The sequence below is a fragment of the Urtica dioica genome, chromosome 9 (genome assembly GCF_054948205.1).
Source record: "Urtica dioica subsp. dioica isolate 48M chromosome 9, U.dioica_male_clone48M_v1_H2, whole genome shotgun sequence".
Taxonomy (NCBI): Eukaryota; Viridiplantae; Streptophyta; class Magnoliopsida; order Rosales; family Urticaceae; genus Urtica; species Urtica dioica.
This window is the reverse complement of record NC_142764.1, coordinates 30,322,025-30,343,244: the sequence shown is the minus strand read 5'-3', so window position 1 is coordinate 30,343,244 and position 21,220 is coordinate 30,322,025. Positions and strand designations below refer to the sequence as shown.

Below are 21,220 nucleotides of genomic sequence, written 5' to 3'. Positions count from 1 at the left end.
CTTGGCCTGCCTTCAAATGCTTGGAATTGGATAGGGGAGACTTTGAATAATCTTAAAAAATAATAGTACCGTATAATTAAAAAACGACATGGTCACTATTCAACTTCATTTTTTATTTTCTTAAGTGGGTAACGTAAGTTCACAGACCAAAGTCACAAAACAAGACTAATAACAAAATAATAGTACAACAAGAAGATTTGAATAACTCGTTCACACTCTCACATCCCTTTTCTCTGTTTCATTCGTTTCCCCAGACGTTGTCCCAGGCACCAGATTTGGGAGCCTCGATCAAGTTCTGGTTGTGGGGCCCGCCGGGAGGACCACCCTGTGGCGGTCGAACCATCCCCGGCTTTGTTTTGATCCCTAATATCCTCAGCACAAACCGAGCCAGCTCTCCGTATAACATCCCCGACCGATCAAACAACTGAAACCACACTCAACCAACCGGCAATCAAACAAAAGGAACGAACATAACATAATAGTAATAGAATAATAACAAGGGAATCATATTTACCTGGAGCATCGCAGTCATGAAAAGGTGAAAGGCTTGCGTGTTCTGGTCGATCAGAATCGAAATCCGCCCGAAGAAATTCACAACACCCGACATCTGTGTCACAACCAACCACACCATAATCAGATATTTCAATTTAAATATTTCCGTGAGACACTGATACGCCCCGTGATATTCTTTGTATTGTTTCGAACAATGAGCTATCGGACATGGAATTTCGCTTTTACAAAATTACTTCAGACTCTTCTTTTCGTGAAGCTCGAGACACACTTGGCTCTCCCAGACCAAACATTCAATGCCTTCCCTCTTTATAATTCCCACTATCTATAGACTAACACGATTCTATTCATTCTATATCAACCCCTTTAACTACCTACTAATTACCACAATTACACGATCAAATATGTACGTGTATATACGATCCAAAGAACATACATACCACTCGGAGGAATGAAATCCAGAATCCGGGAGGGGCAGAAGGAGCTCCGTAGGGATTGTTGGGATCTTCGGGCCCACCAAAAGGTCCGCCCATTCCCATACCACCGCCCATTCCCATACCACCGCCCATTCCATAGCCACCCATCGAGCTTCCGTACATTCCACCGCCGCCGCCGTATAAACCGGACGACCCGTAAAGGCCTCCACCGTAGCCGCCTCCGACTCCTCTATTATACATACTGTTCCCATACATGCTCGACCCGCCGTAAAGTCCTCCGTACGAGCTTGCACCGCCGTACATTCCCGCACCGCCGTACCCGGAATTGTAGTTCATCGTCGAACCATACCCGCCTCCTGTGTAACAAACACATCACCCAATCGAAACGAGATGTCGATCTTCAAGCACAAGACTGATGAATGATAACGAGAACAAGCTATTTACCTGCTCCGTAGGTGTTTCCGGCGCCGTAGCTCTGCTCCCACGGTCTCGTGGGGACGGGCCTGCCTAGAGTGTTGTTGGTATTATTAGGATTGGTGGTCGTAACGATTTCTCCGGGTTTTGCGGTCCCAGAAGCCTCGACGACATCGCTCGTGGCACCGCCCGATGCGGGCCTGAATGGCGTGGGCCCCGACGAGGACGCTCCAGCTCGCTCCCATGGTTTCGGCGGAGGCCCACTTGCTGCAAAAAAAAAAAAAAAAAAAAAATTAACTCTCTCAATATCCAACAGATATTAATAATTCTAGTCCAATTTGAGAAACCGAAATCTAGCTCACTACTAAGCTTGGGATTCAGACTTCAGAAACAATCACAATCCATACACACAGGAAAATTCTAGGGATTAGCAGCTCCTTGATTTTATATTAATTTTGTTTTCGGGAACAATTTGCATGTCCAACGCTTGTAGAAGCAAAGTGAAGAGTATATCCAATTTATCTGATTTCCTATGTCGATTAATTAATCATTAGCTAAAGAAAATAACTAAAACTAAGAAAAAGAGATTCCAGAATTTCCGTCTAAAGAAGAACTGAAATCAGCTCCGGCAAAGGGATTCGTCCAAAAAAAATCGATTTTGGATTAAAGTCACAAACTTATCAGGAATCGTACGAGGTCAAACATCAGAGTTGACCCAAACCAATACACGATCAACAAAATCTATTAATTGTAAACAGAAAGCAAGGGGATAAGGGTTTTGGAGACGAACCGGAAGGCTGAGACTGCGAATCCATGAAATTCAGAGATCGTTGATGATGATGATGATGATGAAACCAGAAGGAAAGAAGGAGAGATTAGAATTGCTCTCTCTCTCTCTCTCTCTCCTCCTCTTCTCGGCGAGCTTATTTTGTCTTATTCGACTCTCCTCGGTGATTGTTTATCTCTTTTCCTTTTTTTAATTTATTTTCTTTTTAACCATTTTATATATCTTTATTTTATGTATGGGATTGTGCTGTGCAACTAATTGGATTGGATCCGAATACTGCTACCCGACCCAAGAATGAAGTTCGTTCTCGAGAGATATTTTACTTTTTTTAACAATTAATTATATTCGATTTTGGTAGGTAAGAGTATTTATTTATTTGCAGTTTCTGATGTTTCAATTTAAGGCTTTAAGCACAGCTATAAATGCAATTCAGGAGAAGTTGGCAAAAAAAAAAAAAAAAATTTAAAGAAGAAGTTGTGGGGGTTAAAAATCTACTTTCAAAAATATTATCTCATATTGGGCTTCAATTCAGACCAAGCTCATTACCATTTTTGCAGGACAGACCGCATATCAGTCTTGGGCCCAGTTCGACTTCGACAAGTCGGCCCAAGATCAGATATGTTCCAGATCGGCCCCGACCTAGTCACACCTTCCAGTTCGACCACGTCATCCTGACCAGAAGAATCGGTCAGTCAAAGGAAAATCGCGCCACGACAGTGCGAAACGGATCAGGCAACACGTGTCTTCAACGAAGGAGTCTTGCCTCGTCTATAAATAGGGGATCAGAGGTATATTTGCGGACACGAGTTCAGAATTTATTTATCAAAATTATCAACAGTTTATTGTTTTTAGTGCCGAATTCGCCTATAAGACTTCGTCACTTCCCCCTACTGTAATTCATTTTTGTGATCAATAAAGATTATTTATAATTCCCTCTTATTATTATCTTTCATCTTTAAATAGTTTCTTATACGACGTCTTCTGGAGCCCCGATAAAATATATATCATATATTAGCATTTTAATATTTGTGATTGTTGGTCGATCCAAAAATCGACATCAACAGAAGTTGGCAAAAAGGCTAAATTATGAAAGATACCTTTATTATTATTTTTTTTTTTTTTGGAAAAGTAATACTTTTATTTTGCAATTGACCAAAATTAATGCTCTAATACTTTAAGTTTCTACAAAATAATACCTTTACTTTCTATTTGTGCAAATTAATACCCTTTATATTTCTTCAAATTTCTATCATATTCTATCATTTTATTACATGAAAAAAGGATTCGTTTAAAAACTATTAAAGTTATAGTTTTCAACTTAAATTATTAGTACTATTTTTAAATGCCAGTATGACTATAGTTTTCTTAGTCTCATACATTCGCTTCTTTATTTAAAAGTTTTTTATATTAAAAAAAAAAAACATAAATGCGTGTTAAGAACTTAAGAGAGGCCTGACTTACGGCCGTTTCAGGCCTCCAATGAAAATGGTCGCACTTAGGAGTAAGACCCTAGACTTAGTTTGGAATCAACCGTATCAACAATATAAGACTTTGATCTAAGCCTAAAGATGGTCAAGTGTAAGTGATTTTAAAAGTAAAATAATGTATGTTAATTAATTAAACTATGTATTCTAATTTGAAAAATTGTTTACTAACACTAAACCATAATTTAGGTGTGTAAGATAATAACTTTAATACGTAAAAATATACCTTATCATTTATTAATTAAAAAAGGTCGGGTCTAATCAAACCTAAGTTATATCCTGGATGAGCTTTTTCGAGGGTCTGTCTTGAGCCCAAACCTGCCACAAATACTTCAATAGGCCTCATTCTCGTGGCTAGGTGGCCCTTCCAATTTGACAACTATACGTCTAAGACGAATTAAAATTTTAAAAAATTTTGTGTATAGATCGAGTTTCGTCGATTATCAGCCGACGAACAACATTTTCTTGTTGAAACAATGTTGTTTTCATTGGCGGAGCCAACTAAGGATTAGGGGTAAATGCCTCTGACTTTTGAATATTTCAACTTTTATTCCAAAAAAAGAAAAAAAAAAAAAATTATTTCGCTCCAAAAATTATATGATTTTTTTTTTAGTTTATCCACCTCCCAATTACAATTCGTAGACGAAATTAGTGGAGGTTCGACTTGAGTTTCTCTCACTCGCTTCACTTCTCTATGTTATCCATCAATGGCGGTGGGACCTCTAAGTCGTACTAATCCCACAATCGAACTACTACTTCGCCCAAAATCCTAACGTCAAGAACTAGGCGAGAGCCACGCCCACCCATAGCTTGCCACATAGAAGGTCATAACTTTCACCAAACAACGAGAAATCTTTCAACCAAGCGCAATGCCGTGCTCCAACGGCTAGCTCGGGAATCTCAAAAGACCCTTGAAGCATGAGCTTTGTAAGACACTTCGCTTCGAGGACCATCAACTTGCCTACTCGCTTTCGTTAAATCTCAAACAATCCAACTAGCTAGAATCATACAAAATTTATACATTATCATTTATTTTGTTATTATTTAGTAGAAATTACCAAAATATATAAACTTGTTACGTTTGCTCCTTTGCTTCGTCTTTACTCATCCCGTTTTCATAAATACGTGAAATCATTCAAAGTGGCTAACTTTGTTATTTCAGTCGATCATCCGCCTGCTACCTCACACCAACGATTCAATATATACATATTTTATGGTTGAAATACAGTCATGTACGTATCTAACAATTGGCTGTGTAATATAATCAATTGATTTGAATGGATTGCATATTTTAAGCCGAACAACCCACAAATGATTCGTTATCATAAGGAACGAGTATATATAAATAATGACGAGATTGATAATTTATGGCCACGGATAGGTGCCCAACGAAAAAGGACTCGTAAATATTCAATATTAATGTAATAATATCATAGAAACGGTCTTTGATCAATTAGATCATTGAGGAGAAAAAATTCGTGATGTATAACATTAAACAACCTAAGCAACTAAAATTACAACTTGGTCATAACAACTGAGTTGGTAACCACCTTTTTTCGGAATTTTATTTAATAAGGCTTAACGGACAAGAATACCCGACTTGGCACTGATCACTGCATGTCGTAGGTCGTCACAATTTTGTTTTCTTCATCCACACAAGATGAAGAAGAAAAAACAAAATTATCACACAAATAGGTCGTTAAGCAAAATTAGTTACCCAATAAACGCTGTATTCAAAAATCGACATAAGAGAAAAAGTTGGAAAGAATGTAGTAGCAAAATAGGTTATCAGTTTCACCCACTTCCCATCCTCTCCACTCTAAATTTCTTCTCTAATCCCAATTCCCACACATTTGTAAAACTTTCCTAAAGTAATCAATAGACGAAAACCTTCCATGTTTGTATATTTATCCCAAATGTAACTAAGAATACTTAAATAAGGTCATACACTCACACTTTTTTAGCTCACCAAATTAAAACTGCCTTGGGTACAATTACAAATCATGCACGCCAACATGCTAGTACAATATATACATATAACTCTCATGTCTCACCCAAATCACCTGTAACTGTCTTAAACCAATCCACCACCGCTATAACTACCATTATTTCCATGCACGTCCATTCACAAACACTCCACAGAATCTCATGATCATGAACTTGAACAACACCACCGCGGTTGATACGGACTCCGCCGGAGCCGGAGCGGCGTGGTTCCTCCGGCACGTCCAGGCGTTGGAGCTCGTGGTGGCGGTGGTGGTCTTCGCGGCCATCCACGCCCTCCGCCAGAAGCGGCGGCGGGGCTTGCCGGAGTGGCCGTTCCTCGGGATGTTGCCGTCGCTGGCGGCGGCGGTCCGGTCCGACAGCGTCTACGAGTGGATTTCCGAGGCGCTCCGGTCCCGCGGCGGGACCTTCCGGTTCCGGGGCCCGTGGCTGAGCAGCCTCAACTGCGTCATCACCGCCGACCCGCGAAACCTCGAGCACCTCCTGAAATCCCGCTTCTCGAATTTCCCAAAAGGCCCTTACTTCCGCGACACCGTCAACGACCTCCTCGGCGCCGGAATCTTCGCCGCCGACGGCGACGCGTGGCGGCAGCAGAGGAAGACCGCCTCCATCGAGTTCCACTCCGCCCGATTTCGAGCCATGACTCTCGACTCGCTGCGAGAGCTCGTCCACGCCCGCCTCGTCCCGGTCCTCGACTCCTCAGCGGATGCTCCGGTGGACCTGCAGGAGATTCTCCTGCGCCTCACTTTCGACAACGTGTGCATCATCGCCTTCGGGGCGGACCCCGGTTGCCTCAGGGAGGGGCTCCCGAGCATCCCGTTCGCCCGCGCCTTCGAGGACGCCACCGAGGCCACGGTCCTCCGCTTCGTGACCCCAGCGTGGCTCTGGCGCGCCATGCGCTGGCTGAGAGTGGGTCCCGAGCGGCGGCTCGCGGCGGCCATCGGGGCGGTGGACGAGTTCGCGGACGGCGTGATCCGCGCCCGGAAGAAAGAGATGGCTCTGGGGACGAGGTCCACGTCGGACCTTCTCACGGTCTTCATCGGGGCGAGGGACGAGCAAGGGAGGGACTTTCCCGAGAAGTTCCTGAGGGACATTTGCGTAAACTTCATCCTCGCCGGACGGGACACCTCATCGGTGGCGCTCACGTGGTTCTTCTGGCTGCTCCACCGCCACCCCGCCGTGGAGGAGCGCATCTTCCGAGAGGTCTGCGCGGTGGCGGCCGAGAGCGACGACGGTCCCGTCTTCGGAGCGGAAGACGTAAAGAAGATGGAGTATCTGCAAGCAGCGATCTCCGAGGCTCTCAGGCTCTACCCCTCCGTCCCCGTCGACCATAAGGAGGTACTTATCGGTCCTGAGTGTCGCACAACAGTAAACTCGTCGCTCATCTCAATCCGTGTACGATGATCTATATATATATACAGGTGATTGAAGATGACATTTTCCCAGACGGGACGGAGCTGAAAAGGGGAACGAAGGTGATCTACGCGATTTACGCGATGGGGAGAATGGAGGCGATCTGGGGAAAGGACTGCAGAGAGTTCAGGCCGGAGAGGTGGTTGAGGGACGGGCGTTACGCGAGCGAATCGGCCTACAAATTCACGGCGTTCAACGGCGGACCGAGACTGTGCCTCGGAAAAGACTTTGCGTACTTTCAGATGAAGTACGTGGCGGCGTCCATAATCCTCCGCTACCGAGTGCAGGTCGTCAAAGACCATCCGGTCGTCCCTAAGCTCGGCCTCACCATGTACATGAAGCACGGTCTCATGGTCCATCTCCACCGCCGCCAACCCCTTTCGCCAAATTAATTAGTGTTATCCTTAATTATAATTATTAGAAAAAAAACGCTTTCTGGGTTTGTTTTGTTCATATATCATACTATGCTCACAATATAGTTTCTATGCTTTAATTCGAGTGTTGAAATCACAGGCAGTTCTAACATTGCTGAATAGACATACGTTAAACTCACAGGGTATTGTTACAACTTTTTCAAGCTTTCCCGTCCCACTCGTCGTAGAACTGGCTCACGAAATCCTCCATCAACTTGTGCCTTCTCTCGGCTCTTCTCTGCCCAGCCTAACCGAATAACAACACGCAAACATGAAAAACATGGCACATAGAAAAGAAAGAAAAAGACTAGCGATCATCAGTTCGAAGCCTTTTGCATACCTTTGTTTTCATGATATACTTGAGCTTGAGAAGCTTCTCGTGGAAGTGGTTTATGGAAGTTTGCTTATGCTTTTCCATGTACTGTTCCTTTGACATGTTCGGTCGCGGCTCGATCTTCGGATCGTGCAGCGCTCTGTTCCTGCTTCCCCCGAACGTAAAGCAACGAGCAATTCCTACAACAAACACACACACACACACATCAATTTTTATAGCTTAATCAGATCTTGAAACAATAAAATCAAATAATTGAATGTATTACCAATGGCACCGATTGCATCAAGACGATCAGCATCTTGAACAACCCCAAATTCTAGGGACGTATCTCTATTCGCGAGCCCCGTGATTTCGTCTTTGAATCCTGAAAAATGTTAAAACACTTATTTTGTGTAAATCTGTTTCTCAATTTCATGACAGAAAACTTAGGGCAATTACAACTCAACTCGCTCACCCATGCTCTTAATGATGCCTAAAATTCTGTTTTTCTTCTCCTCATCTATTCCTTCTTCGTCCAGAAAGTTCTCAACGATTCTCTCCTCCGATGGATCTCTAGAATTCAAAGCAGATAAGTAAGAACTAACTTCTTAGCAAATAAATAAATACTCTGCTCAAATAAAAAACACAATCAAACCTTATGTATTTGTAGTCCCCTGGGATGATCACACAAAACAAGGAATGAAATCATTAATTAGCCGATGATGAACCCACAACCAAACACAATCAGAAAAATGAAATTCAATTTGCTGACCTATATCGTGGAGAAGAGCAGCGAGCTCAACCTGTAAATTGAAGGAACAAACGAATCGTATTTTCCTATTCGCATCGATCATTTGTATATTCAAGTTCAACACAGGTGAGAGGGAGAGAGAGAGAGAGAGAGAGAGGCTTACGATTTGCATGGAGTGAGGGCTTGAAGAGAGGCCTTGTTCGCGGGCGAGAGAGAGAGCGAGGTCTCTGACTCTCCACACGTGCGAGGCGTCGTGAGAAGCGTCGTTGCCGGCCATGGCTTCTTCCACTAGCTTCTCTGCTTTCTTTACCGTCTCTTCCCACCCCATTTCTCTGCTCTTCTTCGTCGATCCACTTCTCAGTCAAGCACAGAGAAGAAGAAGAAAAGATATCATCGAACATGAAGAGTCAACCATAATACAAAAACCAATTTAGTCATCAAATTAGTATTTTTTTTTTTTTTTCTCCAAACTTACGAAGTAGCATTATTGTATGAGAACGGACTCTGTCGTTTTCGTCGTATGTCGTTTGTGTTTTGTTGTCATCTGTCGTTTTTCGTTTTCTGTCGTTTTCGTCGTATATCATTTGTATTTGATGTCGTTTTCAACGTACGTCGTTTGTGTTTCTTGTCATTTTGTGATATGTCGTTTGTCTTTTTCGTCGTTTTCTATTTCTGTCGTTTTCATCGTATGTCGTTTGTGCTTGTTGTCGTTTGTTTGTTTATCTCGCTTATTGCAAAATAAGCGTCGTTGATTCGTACTAGTAACCAGCAGCCGGTTTGTCGTGCAAACCATCAGACCACGCGTTATTTTAATATGTATATATATTTTATATAATTTATATACCCCCTCCCCTACTAAAACGTCTTAATGTAATCTACAATACGATGTGAGATTGAAAATTTTCAACAAAAAGTTAACCATTTGTAGTCCACTTATAAAAGAATTATAAAATATGTATTAAACCGACAAAAAACTAAATTCATATATATGAAACTAAAGTAATAATTACTCTTTGGGAGTTAATTAGTTCAAAACTATGCTCTATCAACTTAAATCGTTATATAATATGACTAGAGTTTAAAATGTCATTTGCCGACGAATTTATTTTACTGATAGTTCAGTGGACGATGAGAATCTCGATGGAAAAAATATATAACACTCATTTATATCATTAAAAGTATAGAAAAGTTTTCACCTGTCGCCATTTATATCAGTTATATCATTTTTTTAAACAAAAATTTAGCGATATAAACTACATAAACATAAGCGTTTGCGTTTTAGTCAACGTTTTGTAAATTTTTCGTAAATAGCAAAAAACTATTGTAAATATTTCGTAAATAGTCATATTTACTAGAAATTTACTATGTGTTTTTTATTATTTTGATAGCATAATTACATTTACTTGGCTATTTAAAAAAAATTAACAAAATGTTGGCTAAATTTCAAAAAATTTAACGTTTCATATGACTAGATAGCAACTGGACCATTTTTTTAACATAACAAATATTCAACTCTCGTTCACGGCCAATTCATAGAAATCGAAAAAATGATTGATTAGTCTTAGATTTCTTAAACCTTGTTTAAGGCCAGGTTCTAATTTATATTGTAGGGTTTTAGAAAGAATTTTATGGGTCCTTTGTATTTATGTGAACCTTAGGCAAAATAATATGGGATAAGGACATAAATACTATTCGTGTTATAATTTTCTGTGTTATTTTTACTATTAGTTGCCGTATAATGTATTCTACAAATTTTCTGTGTTTTTAATACGCCCAAGAATCTCCAATTCCCTAAAAATTAGCTGGTAAAGATGAATGGAAAAATAGAGACTACGGAGAGAATACTCTGAAATTAAAAGATTAGTGGGAAATCGATGTAATTTCTTCAAACAATATTAAAAAAAAAAAAAAAAAAAAAAAAAAAAAAAAACGTTAACCAAAAGCTCTTTTCAGTAAATTTAACTCACGCTTTTTATCGGCCAATCATTTATCAACTTTTTGTTTATCTAATGAAATGGCACGTCTCCGAATTATCTCATTTGACGACTCTCTATCCACTTACATGTTTCGATTTCATTTATATTACTTTTCCAGCTTGGTCATGGAAAATTAATTGCAGTGGATTTACGTGAAAAATAATAATATTGTTTTGATTAGACTTTCATGTGATTCTTGCTCTGGATTCATGGGATTCACGATCATCACTTGGCTATCTGTCAATGCCATCTCACTATCAAACCAAACCTGCATTTACTCTCTCTCTCTCTCTCTCTCATGAACTTACCTTGTCCTTGCATTTAATTTCATTTTTATTAATAAGGACTAGTATGCATAAAGCTTGGACAAGAGAAATTAAAAAGAAAATTGTTAGAAATCATTCATCATTATTTGTTGATAGAGTATATATCACGACCATTCCAATCCATAACAACATGTTTCCTTCTCTTTCTAAGTAGTAACAGCTGTTTGAAATTGACTATGTTATTATCTTTAGAGAACTATCCACTAGGGTACTACTATTTGTTTAACACAAATTTATTTGAATGAGATCTAGCTAATACATTATACTATAAACGTGTTGATAGTTTCCGAGTCGCGAACATATCTTCTTCCAATACATATAAAAATAAATAAATAAATAAATAAACAAGGACTGTTTTTTTTTAAGGGGTGAATCAAGAAGGATTAATTATTCGATGGTATTTATACTGACAGGGGATGTATATTCGATGGTTTACATGGGAAATAAAATAATATGGGTTTATCTGACTCGTGTCTTTTCGTTTTTGGTTCTCGCGTTATTTTATAACTTAACTAGTTTAGTCCTTAATTATTATATAATATTTATGCTCAACTAACTCTTAAATATTAGAAATTAACTAACTCTTGAATATAAATTTGGACAGAAAGTTCAATCTATTCTGCGCTAAATTAGAGGGTTTCGATTTGATGATGATACTAAATTACTAATCACAGTGACCAACTTATATAAGAAAGAATAAATTCATGCTTTAAAATTTTAATAAAAATTTAGTTTTTTTTTTATCTATCATTTTTTAAAATACCAATGTAGTGTATTTTTAATCAACAATAATTATTTGAAGTATACTATGTACATAGGAAAGTAGGTATATACTAGCTAGTGTCAGAATAAATGTTTCATCAAGAGTTTTGCGTATCAGCTATATTAAAAATGGTTGTTCGGATCATTATTGAGGTTGATATTTAAATCATGGCTTTATTTAAAAAAAAATGGGTTTAAATATGTATATGGTTATGTTTAGCATTAATTTTAATTGCTTCAATACTTACCATGTAGTTTATGAATCCAACACCAAAGTTAATTATTGTAACGTTTTTTTTTTACTTGTATAGTACTAAAATTTTTCATAGGTCAATATCCTTCTCCAGTGCTAAATAGCTAATAAGAAATTAATCAACGGCAACTCTGTTGAATTAATAACCAGGGCTCATTTTAATTATTTTATCCTAAATTATACAAATATATGTTTTGGATAGATACTGGTAGACATCGCCATATCCAAGTGCGTACGTATGAATATGATTTATACAATATTTAAATCAATTTCGCTGGAGAAAAATCGATCAGAGTGGGGTAAATATATATACAAAAAGTGGACTTTTTTGGCCTTGCTGATCATAGCAAAAGCATATATATATATATATATATATATATATATATATATATATATATATATATATTATATGAAGCCATGCATGTGGAAATATATATGGAAGATTTAATCACAGATTTTATTATAATTAATCTTCAAAATAATTGTCGGAAACAAATTATGATACTAGCTAATTCCGTGTCGTGGATTGGTGAGTTAGAAAGAACTATAACGTGATTAGCATGTTTCGGTGTAAGAAAACAAATCCCATTAAACAAAAGGAATCCTTCGTGAAAACTACAAAATTTCATTTTCAATTCCTCCTTGATATATATATGTATATATATACACACATATATATATATATATATATATGTGTGTGTGTGTGTATATATAGAGAAGCAGGTTATCTAGCTAAGAGAATTTAATATTGTGATTTGATCCCCTTAATTAAAGTTCAAGGAAGCCAAATATGAATAAAAGTCCAAGACCATATAATTAATAATAATTTGTTTAGTGGCATTTCAATTTTCTCAAATATACGTCATTATGTTCAATTTTACTCCATATTTTTATATAACCGGATCAGTTCATATATATTAATCTAGGGTCTCCATATAAAAAAAACAATTAATATTAAATTGATTACTTAGCCGCAACCGAAATTCTAGAAAGACGCCTATTTTGGCTTTAAAAGATATATAAATATACGAAGGAAAAAAAAAAACTTGAACACTTGCAAAGTTTAAAGCTAATTATTAATCTCTCACTACTCTAGTAGTGGTAGTAATTAGGGTAATATATAAATTACACTTTGTTATCAATCAGTAATTAGGGTTAGTTGTAATCCGTAATTATATAAGACTGAAGCAATTGTATAGTATATTGGCAGGATAAGATTGTTGGTGTTATTTGTTTCCCATATACAAATGGCAGTATAATATTTGTAGATCAAGGCAAAAACTCCTAATACCGTGTGACAATTTCTCGCAACCACCAAAAGTGGCCAAGTCATACTTCTAGGTCCAAGAAAAAAGACCAAAAAAAAAAAAAAATACCCAAGCAAAAATGACCAAAAGTAATACTTAGTTCATTCCTTCTAGGTCCAACTTAGTTGACAGTACTCTATTGAAGAATGCTCGGACCTGAATCGGGTGAGACGGTTCGGTCGACTGATCGTTGAGGAAGAGCACCACAATGGACATGTTTTCGAGGAATTTGCAACGCTTCTAAACTCTCCATAGCTCCTTATTTGCATCATTTAGCAGCCATTCCTAAACCGCTGTCTTTAGCAACTCATGCGCTATTCCCTGGAAACATGAAACGATATTAGAACAAATGGTCTGAATAATTTATAATAATTTGCACAAGTGGTCAAAAGTTTGATTACTCTTCGGGGATGCGCATTCATTGCGATCTCTATGACGTCTTTTGGCGTTGAGGTACTTGCAGAAGTTTTTTTAAGCTAAAATTAGACACTGATCGATATAGGAAAATCATATTAATATATTACTACCAGGTCTAATCTCTTACTAGTGACTAAGTACTAACTATCATCACCTACGAGAATATTAGTACAAAATGTTATTTACAATCAAGTTTGCGTTAACTTAAAAAAAAAAAAAAAAAAAAAAAAAAAAAAAAAAAAAAAAAAATTTAGAAAAAGGATGGGAAATTTAGGAAAGAAAAATCTATTTGTAATATTGAGTGTTCATAATTAATTGGCTTGATCCAAACTCAAATATAGGACCCTGTTTATACTAGTGACATTCCAAAATAAATGCCTAAGATTTTGCCATCACAAACCTAATCTAATAGGTTGCCGTATTCATTGGGATTTTTTTTTAACTAGTTTGTTTGTGAATTTTTTTTTCAGAAATTAAAATTTGGTAGTAGGGAGGCAGTTAGGCATGTTTGGTAGTTTACTCAAACTGTTTTTGTTTTCATATAGTTGTAGTCTAAAAAAATTTTGCAGTTGTTTTCAAATAACTGTTTGATAATGATTTCAGTTTTTTTTTATTCATTTTTTTGTAATCGTAGTGTAATAATGGTCGTACCTTTAGTTATAATGATTGTTCACAAGTTCAGCGGAAAACACTGTTTGTCTTTATAGTCAATACAACAAATATCAAATTTTCATACCTAATGTTGACTAAAAATAGTGAAAACTTATGTGCTCGACGAGAGGATCACGACCAATTAACAGTTTGTAAAATGGAGTTCCGATTATCTAAAGTTTGTCATAATTGTAAAACTTAAGTTTTCTAGGGAACGAAAACAAATTGTATAATCAAAAGTGAGAAAAATGAAATGATGTTGATAAGAGAGAAGGAGATGTCAAGAGGATATATTTATTCAAAAAAAAAAGTGAGAAAAGTTGAGTGAAAAAAATTGGAAAACACCTAAAAACTGTTTTCTGATTTTTTTTCATTAAAACATAAAAAAATTTGAAAACTTTTTGAGTTGTATACTGAGAATCATCAAACAAACAGTGAATTCATTTTTTTCATAAAACGGTTCAAGTTAGAAAAGTCAAAAACAGTTTTCAAGTTAAGAAACAAACATGCAGTTTTAGGATTCTAAACACACTCTTTCTTTTTTTTTTGTGTGAAAAATAATAAATTAAAATGAGCGTTTTTTTAGGTAGGGACAAAATCGGATTTTTTACATGTTAAAAGTTTTGCCAATTCAGCAAATGACTATTTGATTCAAACTTATAAAACGTTGGTTAAATTGAGATTTCAACATGTCATTTTGACTACTTTGCTGGAGCGCCCACATTTAAACCAAACTCACAATATAACACTACTAATAATAGTACAATAAGAACATTTGAATCACTCTTTTCACACTCTCGTATATCCTATTAGACCCTTTTAGGGAATTTTCTTACGTCAAAGATCATTCTTTGGATTTTTTTTTTCGGGCGACCTAAGATAATAGCCCAAATAGTCTAGTTCTTTTAAAATTTTAGCTCAAATATTAGTTTATTTAAATAAATAGCCAATTCAAGCAAGTAACATTTCATTATTCCTATTTACCCCACCCAAATAAAATACCCATAATATTCTCATAAAAACAAACACACGTTTCATATCACCGTGTAACTATAAACCTCAACTCACGTGGCCGATGGAGAGTATCCGAAGACGAGGCGTGCCGGTGGGCAGAGAGCGAGCCGGAGTCATCGCGTGGCCGTGGTTGTAATCAAAGTGGTGGAGCAAATAGGATTCGCCATCAGAGTCGGAGTCTTCGTCGGAGTGAAATTAGAGGCTTGCGTTGGAGTTTTCGTTTTTCTTTCCTGTTGCGATTCCTCGCCACAGCAGCGGAGCCATTCCCTCCTTAGTGCTTCGGCGATGGAGGCTCCGACTCCAACGCAACAGAAAAATTAATGATACTCCGTTAAAAGTGTAATATATGTAAAACCCTATCTCTCTCCCGAGAACCCTCTCTCAGAACCCTCTCCCTCAGAAAGCTCTCAGGCGAGGTTGCGCCGCCGCCGTCCCCTCCGGGGCCCGGACGCCGCTGCAGCGGCAAGTTCCGACCTGGGGGGGAGCCCTTCGAGCCCTCTCTCCTTGCAAGCTTTGTTTCTTTTCCTTTTCTTTGTTTTTTCCCAGATCTGGTGTTTTCTTCAGATCCAGCCTTGACGTCCGGCGGCCTCTCCATGGTGCGCACCTCCGCCGTTCTTCATCGTCTGGGCCCGCTCCTCGCTGTTTCGCAGCCCCCCTCCGCTGCTCTTCCCGGGATGTGGGTTTCGGGTGGCCGTTCGTCGTTCTCCGGCGACGGAAGCTCCGCCCCGCCGCTGGTTTCGGGCTTCCGGCTGGGGCTGTCTCGTCGTGGTGGTGAGCCTGGTCTTTCGGAGAAGAAAAAAACAAACGGCTATTTACCTCGCGAGTGGTCGGCTCTGCCTTCTTCTCCGACCGGGGCTGGTGCAGCGCTGCCGCCGGTGGTTCTTGCAGCAGTTCTTCTCCGTGCTTCACCGGCGAAGGCAGTCGCGGTCCACCGGGGGTCCATGGCTCAGTTCGGCGCCGGCCTCGTCGCGGTCCTTGTGGGGTTTGAGAGCTTTTTCTTGGAAGACAATTTTAATTTAGTTTTGTGTTTTGATTTCTTGGTTTTAGCTCTTGTTGGTTCTGTAGTGAATCGTTATCTTTGTTGTTGTGCTTTGGTTTTTTTGACTTGTTTAGGAGCCGGATTAGCCGTAGTCTCCTTATCCGTAGTGGATTTCCTGTTAGGTTTTGATCTATGCAGGTGGAAGAGTCATCTTCTTCGTGGTCATCGGACCGAGGTTTGTTGGATTTTTCCACCGCCAATCTTTGGGTTTTTGAACGAGCCTATTGTGTGCTCTATTGGTGCTTGTAATTCTTCTCGTTGTCGGAAGGTTGCACATAACGTACTTATACCGGTTCTTAGTGTTAGATTCACTTCGACTTAGGTCTTGGTGTTCCTTGTATTAAGGTGTTTTTCTCCTGTATTGATGAGTTTTTTACCCAATTTTAATAGAAAATCCGTTTATTAAAAAAAAAATAGTAGTAGTAGTAGTACAAGTACACGTGTCATAATTATTCATTTACATATATTACACTTTTAACAGAGTATCATTAATTTTAGTTGTATCAGTAATTACATAAGCTGAAGCGATTGTATAGTATATTGGATAAGATTGGTTGTGTAATGAATTCTCATATTCAAATGGCAGTATAATATTTGCAGTGTAGATCAAGGCAAAAACTTAAATACCGTGTGATAATTTCTCGCAACCACCAAAAGTGGCCAAGTCATCGTTCTCAACTAACCAAACAAAAGTTTATTATTTACCATAAATTAACCCTTTCATTTTACAAATATTAACGAAATAAACCAATTTAATCAACAGCGACGTTACATTTAAAAATAAAATAATAATAAATAGAGAGAGAGAGCTCATAATAATTTAATATAAATTAAAATGTGTATAACTATTAGAGCGACCGAGACAATCGAATCACAAAATTAAGTCTTCATTCATATGAGTAGTTAGCCGAGTTCTTCTTCTCTCTTTCTCTCTCTTCAATGGCCAAATTACAAACCAAAACCTACGACCGTCGAAGAAGAAGTCCCACTTCAAGACTCCTCTGTTGCTTCGGGATCTCCCAAAAGCCAGAAGAGGGATCAGACCCAATCCCGACCGTCGATCCATCGGAGCACCAAAAAGGCAAACACAGGATCACCGTCCGATTGGCCTTCCTCGGGCTGAGGGTACCGAAGAGCAACCGGATCACAAGCGCCAAAACCGTGCCGGTGAGTTTGGAGAAAGATATCAAACTTATTCATTACAAGTCCAAGCCAAAGTCAAAGTCAACGACTGATCAATCATCTCCAACCACCACCACTGTGGTGCCGACTACACCGGATAAAATTCCAAAAGACAAACCTCTTCAGGTATTTTATTTAATGTATATATTGACGACGCTGCTCTTTCTTCTCTTCCCTATTTGTTAGTTCCAAAGCTCTCTCAAGTCTCAACACCATATCGTGGCAGCTAACATTACCACCATTTGTATTAATAAGCTTTTAGTTTATTTATTTATTAAAATTTTGTGTATGATTTGTATTGAGAAATTTGGTAAAATTTGACCAATAACGAATGAAATTTAATTATTATCCAACTAGTGTAAATATTGAGAAAATACGTATTTGATAATAATAATAATAATTTTATTATTATTTGGTCGTTAAAAGTATTTTTGTCCAACAAATCATATTTTAAATTTTTTGATCGAATTTGATATTTTTTTTGGAAATATTTAATCAAAAATTTTGCTGCAGTTTATTTATTTATTTACATATAAACAAAAAAAAATTATTTATTTCGAAGTCGTGAGTTTTGTTAGGGTCCTTTATTACTTGAAGGGTGGAGACAGGCAAATTGAACTAAATATCACAATTGTAACTTTTTTTCCTACCTTTTGTAGTTTTGTATGATGAATTAACTTATGATGGTTTTAATTTTATTTTTTGGAAAAATAATAGTTAATAATTTTGCGCGTGAATATTTAAATATATTGCAGAGCAACAAAAAAATCACCGACATCGATACTAAAAAATATGCATCTCCTAAGGACAACACGTATCAGATTCAAAAGCGGCTCTCATTTGTTCAAAGAATCGAAGCCATTCGATGCAGCTCAAGTCAACCTAATTCGCCGCGTAATAGTCCCAAGCCGACCCGTGTCAACTCAGAACCGACTCCAGTGGTGGTGAACCGGGCGGTGACGCCAACAAAATCGATTGGGAAATTTGAACCGGTGGTGGGGATGTCGGTGGTGATGGTGATGCTCGTGATAATGATTATGTGGGGCCGTCTTTGCGCCATTCTGTGCACGTCAGCATGGCTCTACTTTGTGCCTCGACTGGTGGACCCCGCAATTCGCGCCGGATACGGCTCGGATTTGGGATCCGAAGAGTCTAAAAAGAAAGTGGTTTTCGAAGGCTTTCTAGAGAGACCAAAAAAGCCCTCGAAAACTACCTTGAATTTGCAATGAAGTTTTGTGAGTGAATGATTCCATCGTTTGGATTTTAGAGTTTTGGCAACAAAAGGGTGTGTGTATTTCTTTTTGTGACCCACGTGGCTTTTTCTCTTTATCTTTTTTTTTTTCTTTTTTTTTTTGTTTCTTGGTACTTTGTACATTTGTTGTAGAAACAATTTTAATATTATGAAATGGAAAGAAAAAAGAAAGCAAATTGAGGCTAAGCAAATCGCAAACTTCCACAGATTGTGAAATGAATGATTTAATTAAGGATCCATTAGATATATGGTCATATTTACACTTTGAGATTATTATTTAGTCAGTATTTGATCAATATTTGGTAAATACATCCACGAATTTACACGCTCAAATTGACGTAAACAATTCACTATTTTATTTCAACGAAAATACAAATAAAGAATGACACGTCGTGTTTGTGACTATTTATTAAGTATTTATCAAACATTTATTATATAGCAATCTCAAACATTTAAATTGATTAATTACTTAAATTTTTATTTAATTAATGAATTTGAAGAGAATTATACACTTTACTCTAAGTAAATCTGCTTGGGACTATAAGTACAGATAATCGAAACGTTGCATTTGAGAGATACCAATGATCATTCGTAGTAAATGAAGTAATGATAGTAGTCATATCTATAATTTGTTTGTGAATTCTTCAAATCAAATGGAAGAGAATAGACCCAATATAATGAAACATATGTGGAAAGAGCACTTGGAAGTATCAACATATTCTGGCTGTTGGTTCTCATCAATCATTTGTTCAATGCCATAAATCGATGTGGATCTACTGAACTCCAATATAATTGGTCCACGTCCTAATCGTTACACACCAAATCACGGTGCATTTTGATGGGAAACAGAGACAAATAAATTTTCCTTTTTTTAATTGCTACAAAAGTTATGTTTTTTTTTACCCAAGGCTTGGTTTGGAATTTGAAAAATTGTACGTAAAAAAGATTTGCCCATTTATTTTTTACCTTTATTTATTTAAAAGGAAATAAAATTTTGATGAGATTAAAGTGTATATTTTTAAGTAAAATAAAATGTGTGCGAAAATAGAACTATATTCAAATTTTCTTGGGAAAAATGAGGAAAATTAAACTATAATGGAGATATAATGTTTGTAAGAAAATTATTAGGTTCATGTTCAACACGTCTTCTCCTTTATCTTGAGTATTGCTGTGTTTTAATTTAAAAAAAAAAAATTAAATAAGAATGAAAGAGAATTATAAAGGAATTTTCTTCCTTCAGTTTTTTTTTTTTCACGACTTCTACATTTTTTAATGACTAAGTGAAGTAACTTAAGTGGTGATTCGAGTCCCATTAAGTTAAGATCGTGGTTTTGAATCACAACTTAGACACAAAGAAAATATATAAATCCTTTAATATTTTTTAACTCAACTTTTTTTTTTCCCAATAGTCACGTCCAAGTTACAAATCTAAACCTATAAGTTCAGTTTATCTTGATTTTTAGCTCATTTTAAACTATGACCTAACTAATAATATTCTTGGGGTGGCAAGGTTTATAAGTAAACAGGATTTAATATAGGGTTATTAAGTTATATAGCCATACGGATATAGTGGATTGAGATATAACCCACCTTTGGTTAATTTCTTGTAAATAGCCAAGTAAACTTATTAACAAATTAATAAAAGTCTTATTTAACACAACCAAACATATATTTTAGGTAGTTAATTGGCTGTCACGTATGCAAGTTGGCTATTTACAAATTATTTACCAAAAGTTGGCTAATTTATAATTCCTATAGTTTAGGTGGCTTACGTAGCCAATTTTTTGTTTAATATATTTATGCAACGCTTAGTAAAAAGATAGTTGTTAGCAAGTAACAAAATGTTAATATATACACATTATCTAAATCTAAGACATGGGTCTGGTGAGAACATGTGTAAAAGAAATGACGTATTTAAATGTTTGCATTGCCATTTGGCCACAAAACGAAACAATATTAATATCATCATCTAATCTAATACCGATATATGCTAAAATATTAGGGTCACACAATGCTTTTTTATGTAAGATTTTTCATCATCAAATCCTTGCTAGGTTTTACATCACTTATGTTGGTAAAAGCTTAGTTCTAATTTTAATATATAAGCAACGTACTGGAGAAGATGAACGTTGTTTCAAATTACACCGCATGCAAAACAACAACAAATAATAAATATTTAATATAAGAGATGACATATACGTACGTAATATATAACTTTTTGGTATGGGATTTACTACTTTTTAAAAATAAATATTTTTGACTCTCAACGTTCATTAGGTTTTCCTATCCACTTCGACAAAGAGCAGTTGTATTTATATGCCCATGAGTTTTGAAATAATAGCATAATAGGAAGAGAGCAAATGTTAGTCAAACAAAACCAAATAACACTATTTCTCTAAATAATTTCGCAATGAGAGAGAGAGAGAGGGAGAGAGAGAGAGAGAGAGAGTAAATAAATAAATAAAACTATTCTATAGAAAATTTGATTTTACATTTTTACCCTTAATCTATGTTA

The 21,220-nt window shown here is 37.0% G+C and overlaps 4 protein-coding genes across 4 annotated transcripts; 2 read left to right on the top strand and 2 right to left on the bottom strand.

Annotated features, from left to right (window-relative positions):
* Positions 1–47: 47 nt before the first annotated feature.
* PEX13 (peroxin 13) lies at positions 48–2,343 on the bottom strand. The gene is made up of 5 exons (XM_089627186.1): positions 2,152–2,343; positions 1,392–1,628; positions 951–1,303; positions 515–607; positions 48–424 (listed from the first exon to the last, which is right to left on the bottom strand). The coding sequence occupies exons 1-5, from the start codon at positions 2,174–2,176 to the stop codon at positions 239–241; spliced, it is 894 nt and encodes a 297-aa protein (XP_089483312.1). The 5' UTR covers positions 2,177–2,343; the 3' UTR covers positions 48–238.
* Positions 2,344–5,786: 3,443 nt separating this feature from the next.
* Positions 5,787–7,478, top strand: CYP86B1 (cytochrome P450, family 86, subfamily B, polypeptide 1). The gene is made up of 2 exons (XM_089626560.1): positions 5,787–6,974; positions 7,058–7,478. Exons 1-2 carry the CDS (start codon positions 5,787–5,789, stop codon positions 7,439–7,441), a joined length of 1,572 nt encoding a protein of 523 aa, XP_089482686.1. The 3' UTR covers positions 7,442–7,478.
* Positions 7,323–8,970, bottom strand: LOC149386808 (Metal-dependent phosphohydrolase). The gene is made up of 7 exons (XM_089626082.1): positions 8,690–8,970; positions 8,548–8,578; positions 8,431–8,449; positions 8,251–8,348; positions 8,062–8,160; positions 7,803–7,975; positions 7,323–7,709 (listed from the first exon to the last, which is right to left on the bottom strand). Exons 1-7 carry the CDS (start codon positions 8,852–8,854, stop codon positions 7,623–7,625), a joined length of 672 nt encoding a protein of 223 aa, XP_089482208.1. The 5' UTR covers positions 8,855–8,970; the 3' UTR covers positions 7,323–7,622.
* Positions 8,971–17,132: 8,162 nt separating this feature from the next.
* LOC149386807 (uncharacterized) lies at positions 17,133–18,882 on the top strand. The gene is made up of 2 exons (XM_089626891.1): positions 17,133–17,579; positions 18,209–18,882. The coding sequence occupies exons 1-2, from the start codon at positions 17,211–17,213 to the stop codon at positions 18,680–18,682; spliced, it is 843 nt and encodes a 280-aa protein (XP_089483017.1). The 5' UTR covers positions 17,133–17,210; the 3' UTR covers positions 18,683–18,882.
* The last annotated feature ends 2,338 nt before the right edge of the window (positions 18,883–21,220 follow it).

Excerpts from the sequence above, each read along its gene's own strand:
- LOC149386808 (XM_089626082.1), bottom strand. The coding sequence starts at position 8,854 with ATGGGGTGGGAAGAGACGGTAAAGAAAGCAGAGAAGCTAGTGGAAGAA. Across the intron at positions 7,976-8,061 it reads TGATGCAATCGGTGCCATTG|GAATTGCTCGTTGCTTTACG; the intron begins GTAATACATTCA and ends TGTTTGTTGTAG. Across the intron at positions 7,710-7,802 it reads AGTATATCATGAAAACAAAG|GCTGGGCAGAGAAGAGCCGA; the intron begins GTATGCAAAAGG and ends TTATTCGGTTAG.
- CYP86B1 (XM_089626560.1), top strand. The coding sequence starts at position 5,787 with ATGAACTTGAACAACACCACCGCGGTTGATACGGACTCCGCCGGAGCC. Across the intron at positions 6,975-7,057 it reads TCCCCGTCGACCATAAGGAG|GTGATTGAAGATGACATTTT; the intron begins GTACTTATCGGT and ends ATATATATACAG.
- LOC149386807 (XM_089626891.1), top strand. The coding sequence starts at position 17,211 with ATGGCCAAATTACAAACCAAAACCTACGACCGTCGAAGAAGAAGTCCC. Across the intron at positions 17,580-18,208 it reads CAAAAGACAAACCTCTTCAG|AGCAACAAAAAAATCACCGA; the intron begins GTATTTTATTTA and ends AATATATTGCAG.
- PEX13 (XM_089627186.1), bottom strand. The coding sequence starts at position 2,176 with ATGGATTCGCAGTCTCAGCCTTCCG. Across the intron at positions 1,304-1,391 it reads CGGAAACACCTACGGAGCAG|GAGGCGGGTATGGTTCGACG; the intron begins GTAAATAGCTTG and ends TTTGTTACACAG. Across the intron at positions 425-514 it reads TCATGACTGCGATGCTCCAG|TTGTTTGATCGGTCGGGGAT; the intron begins GTAAATATGATT and ends GTGTGGTTTCAG.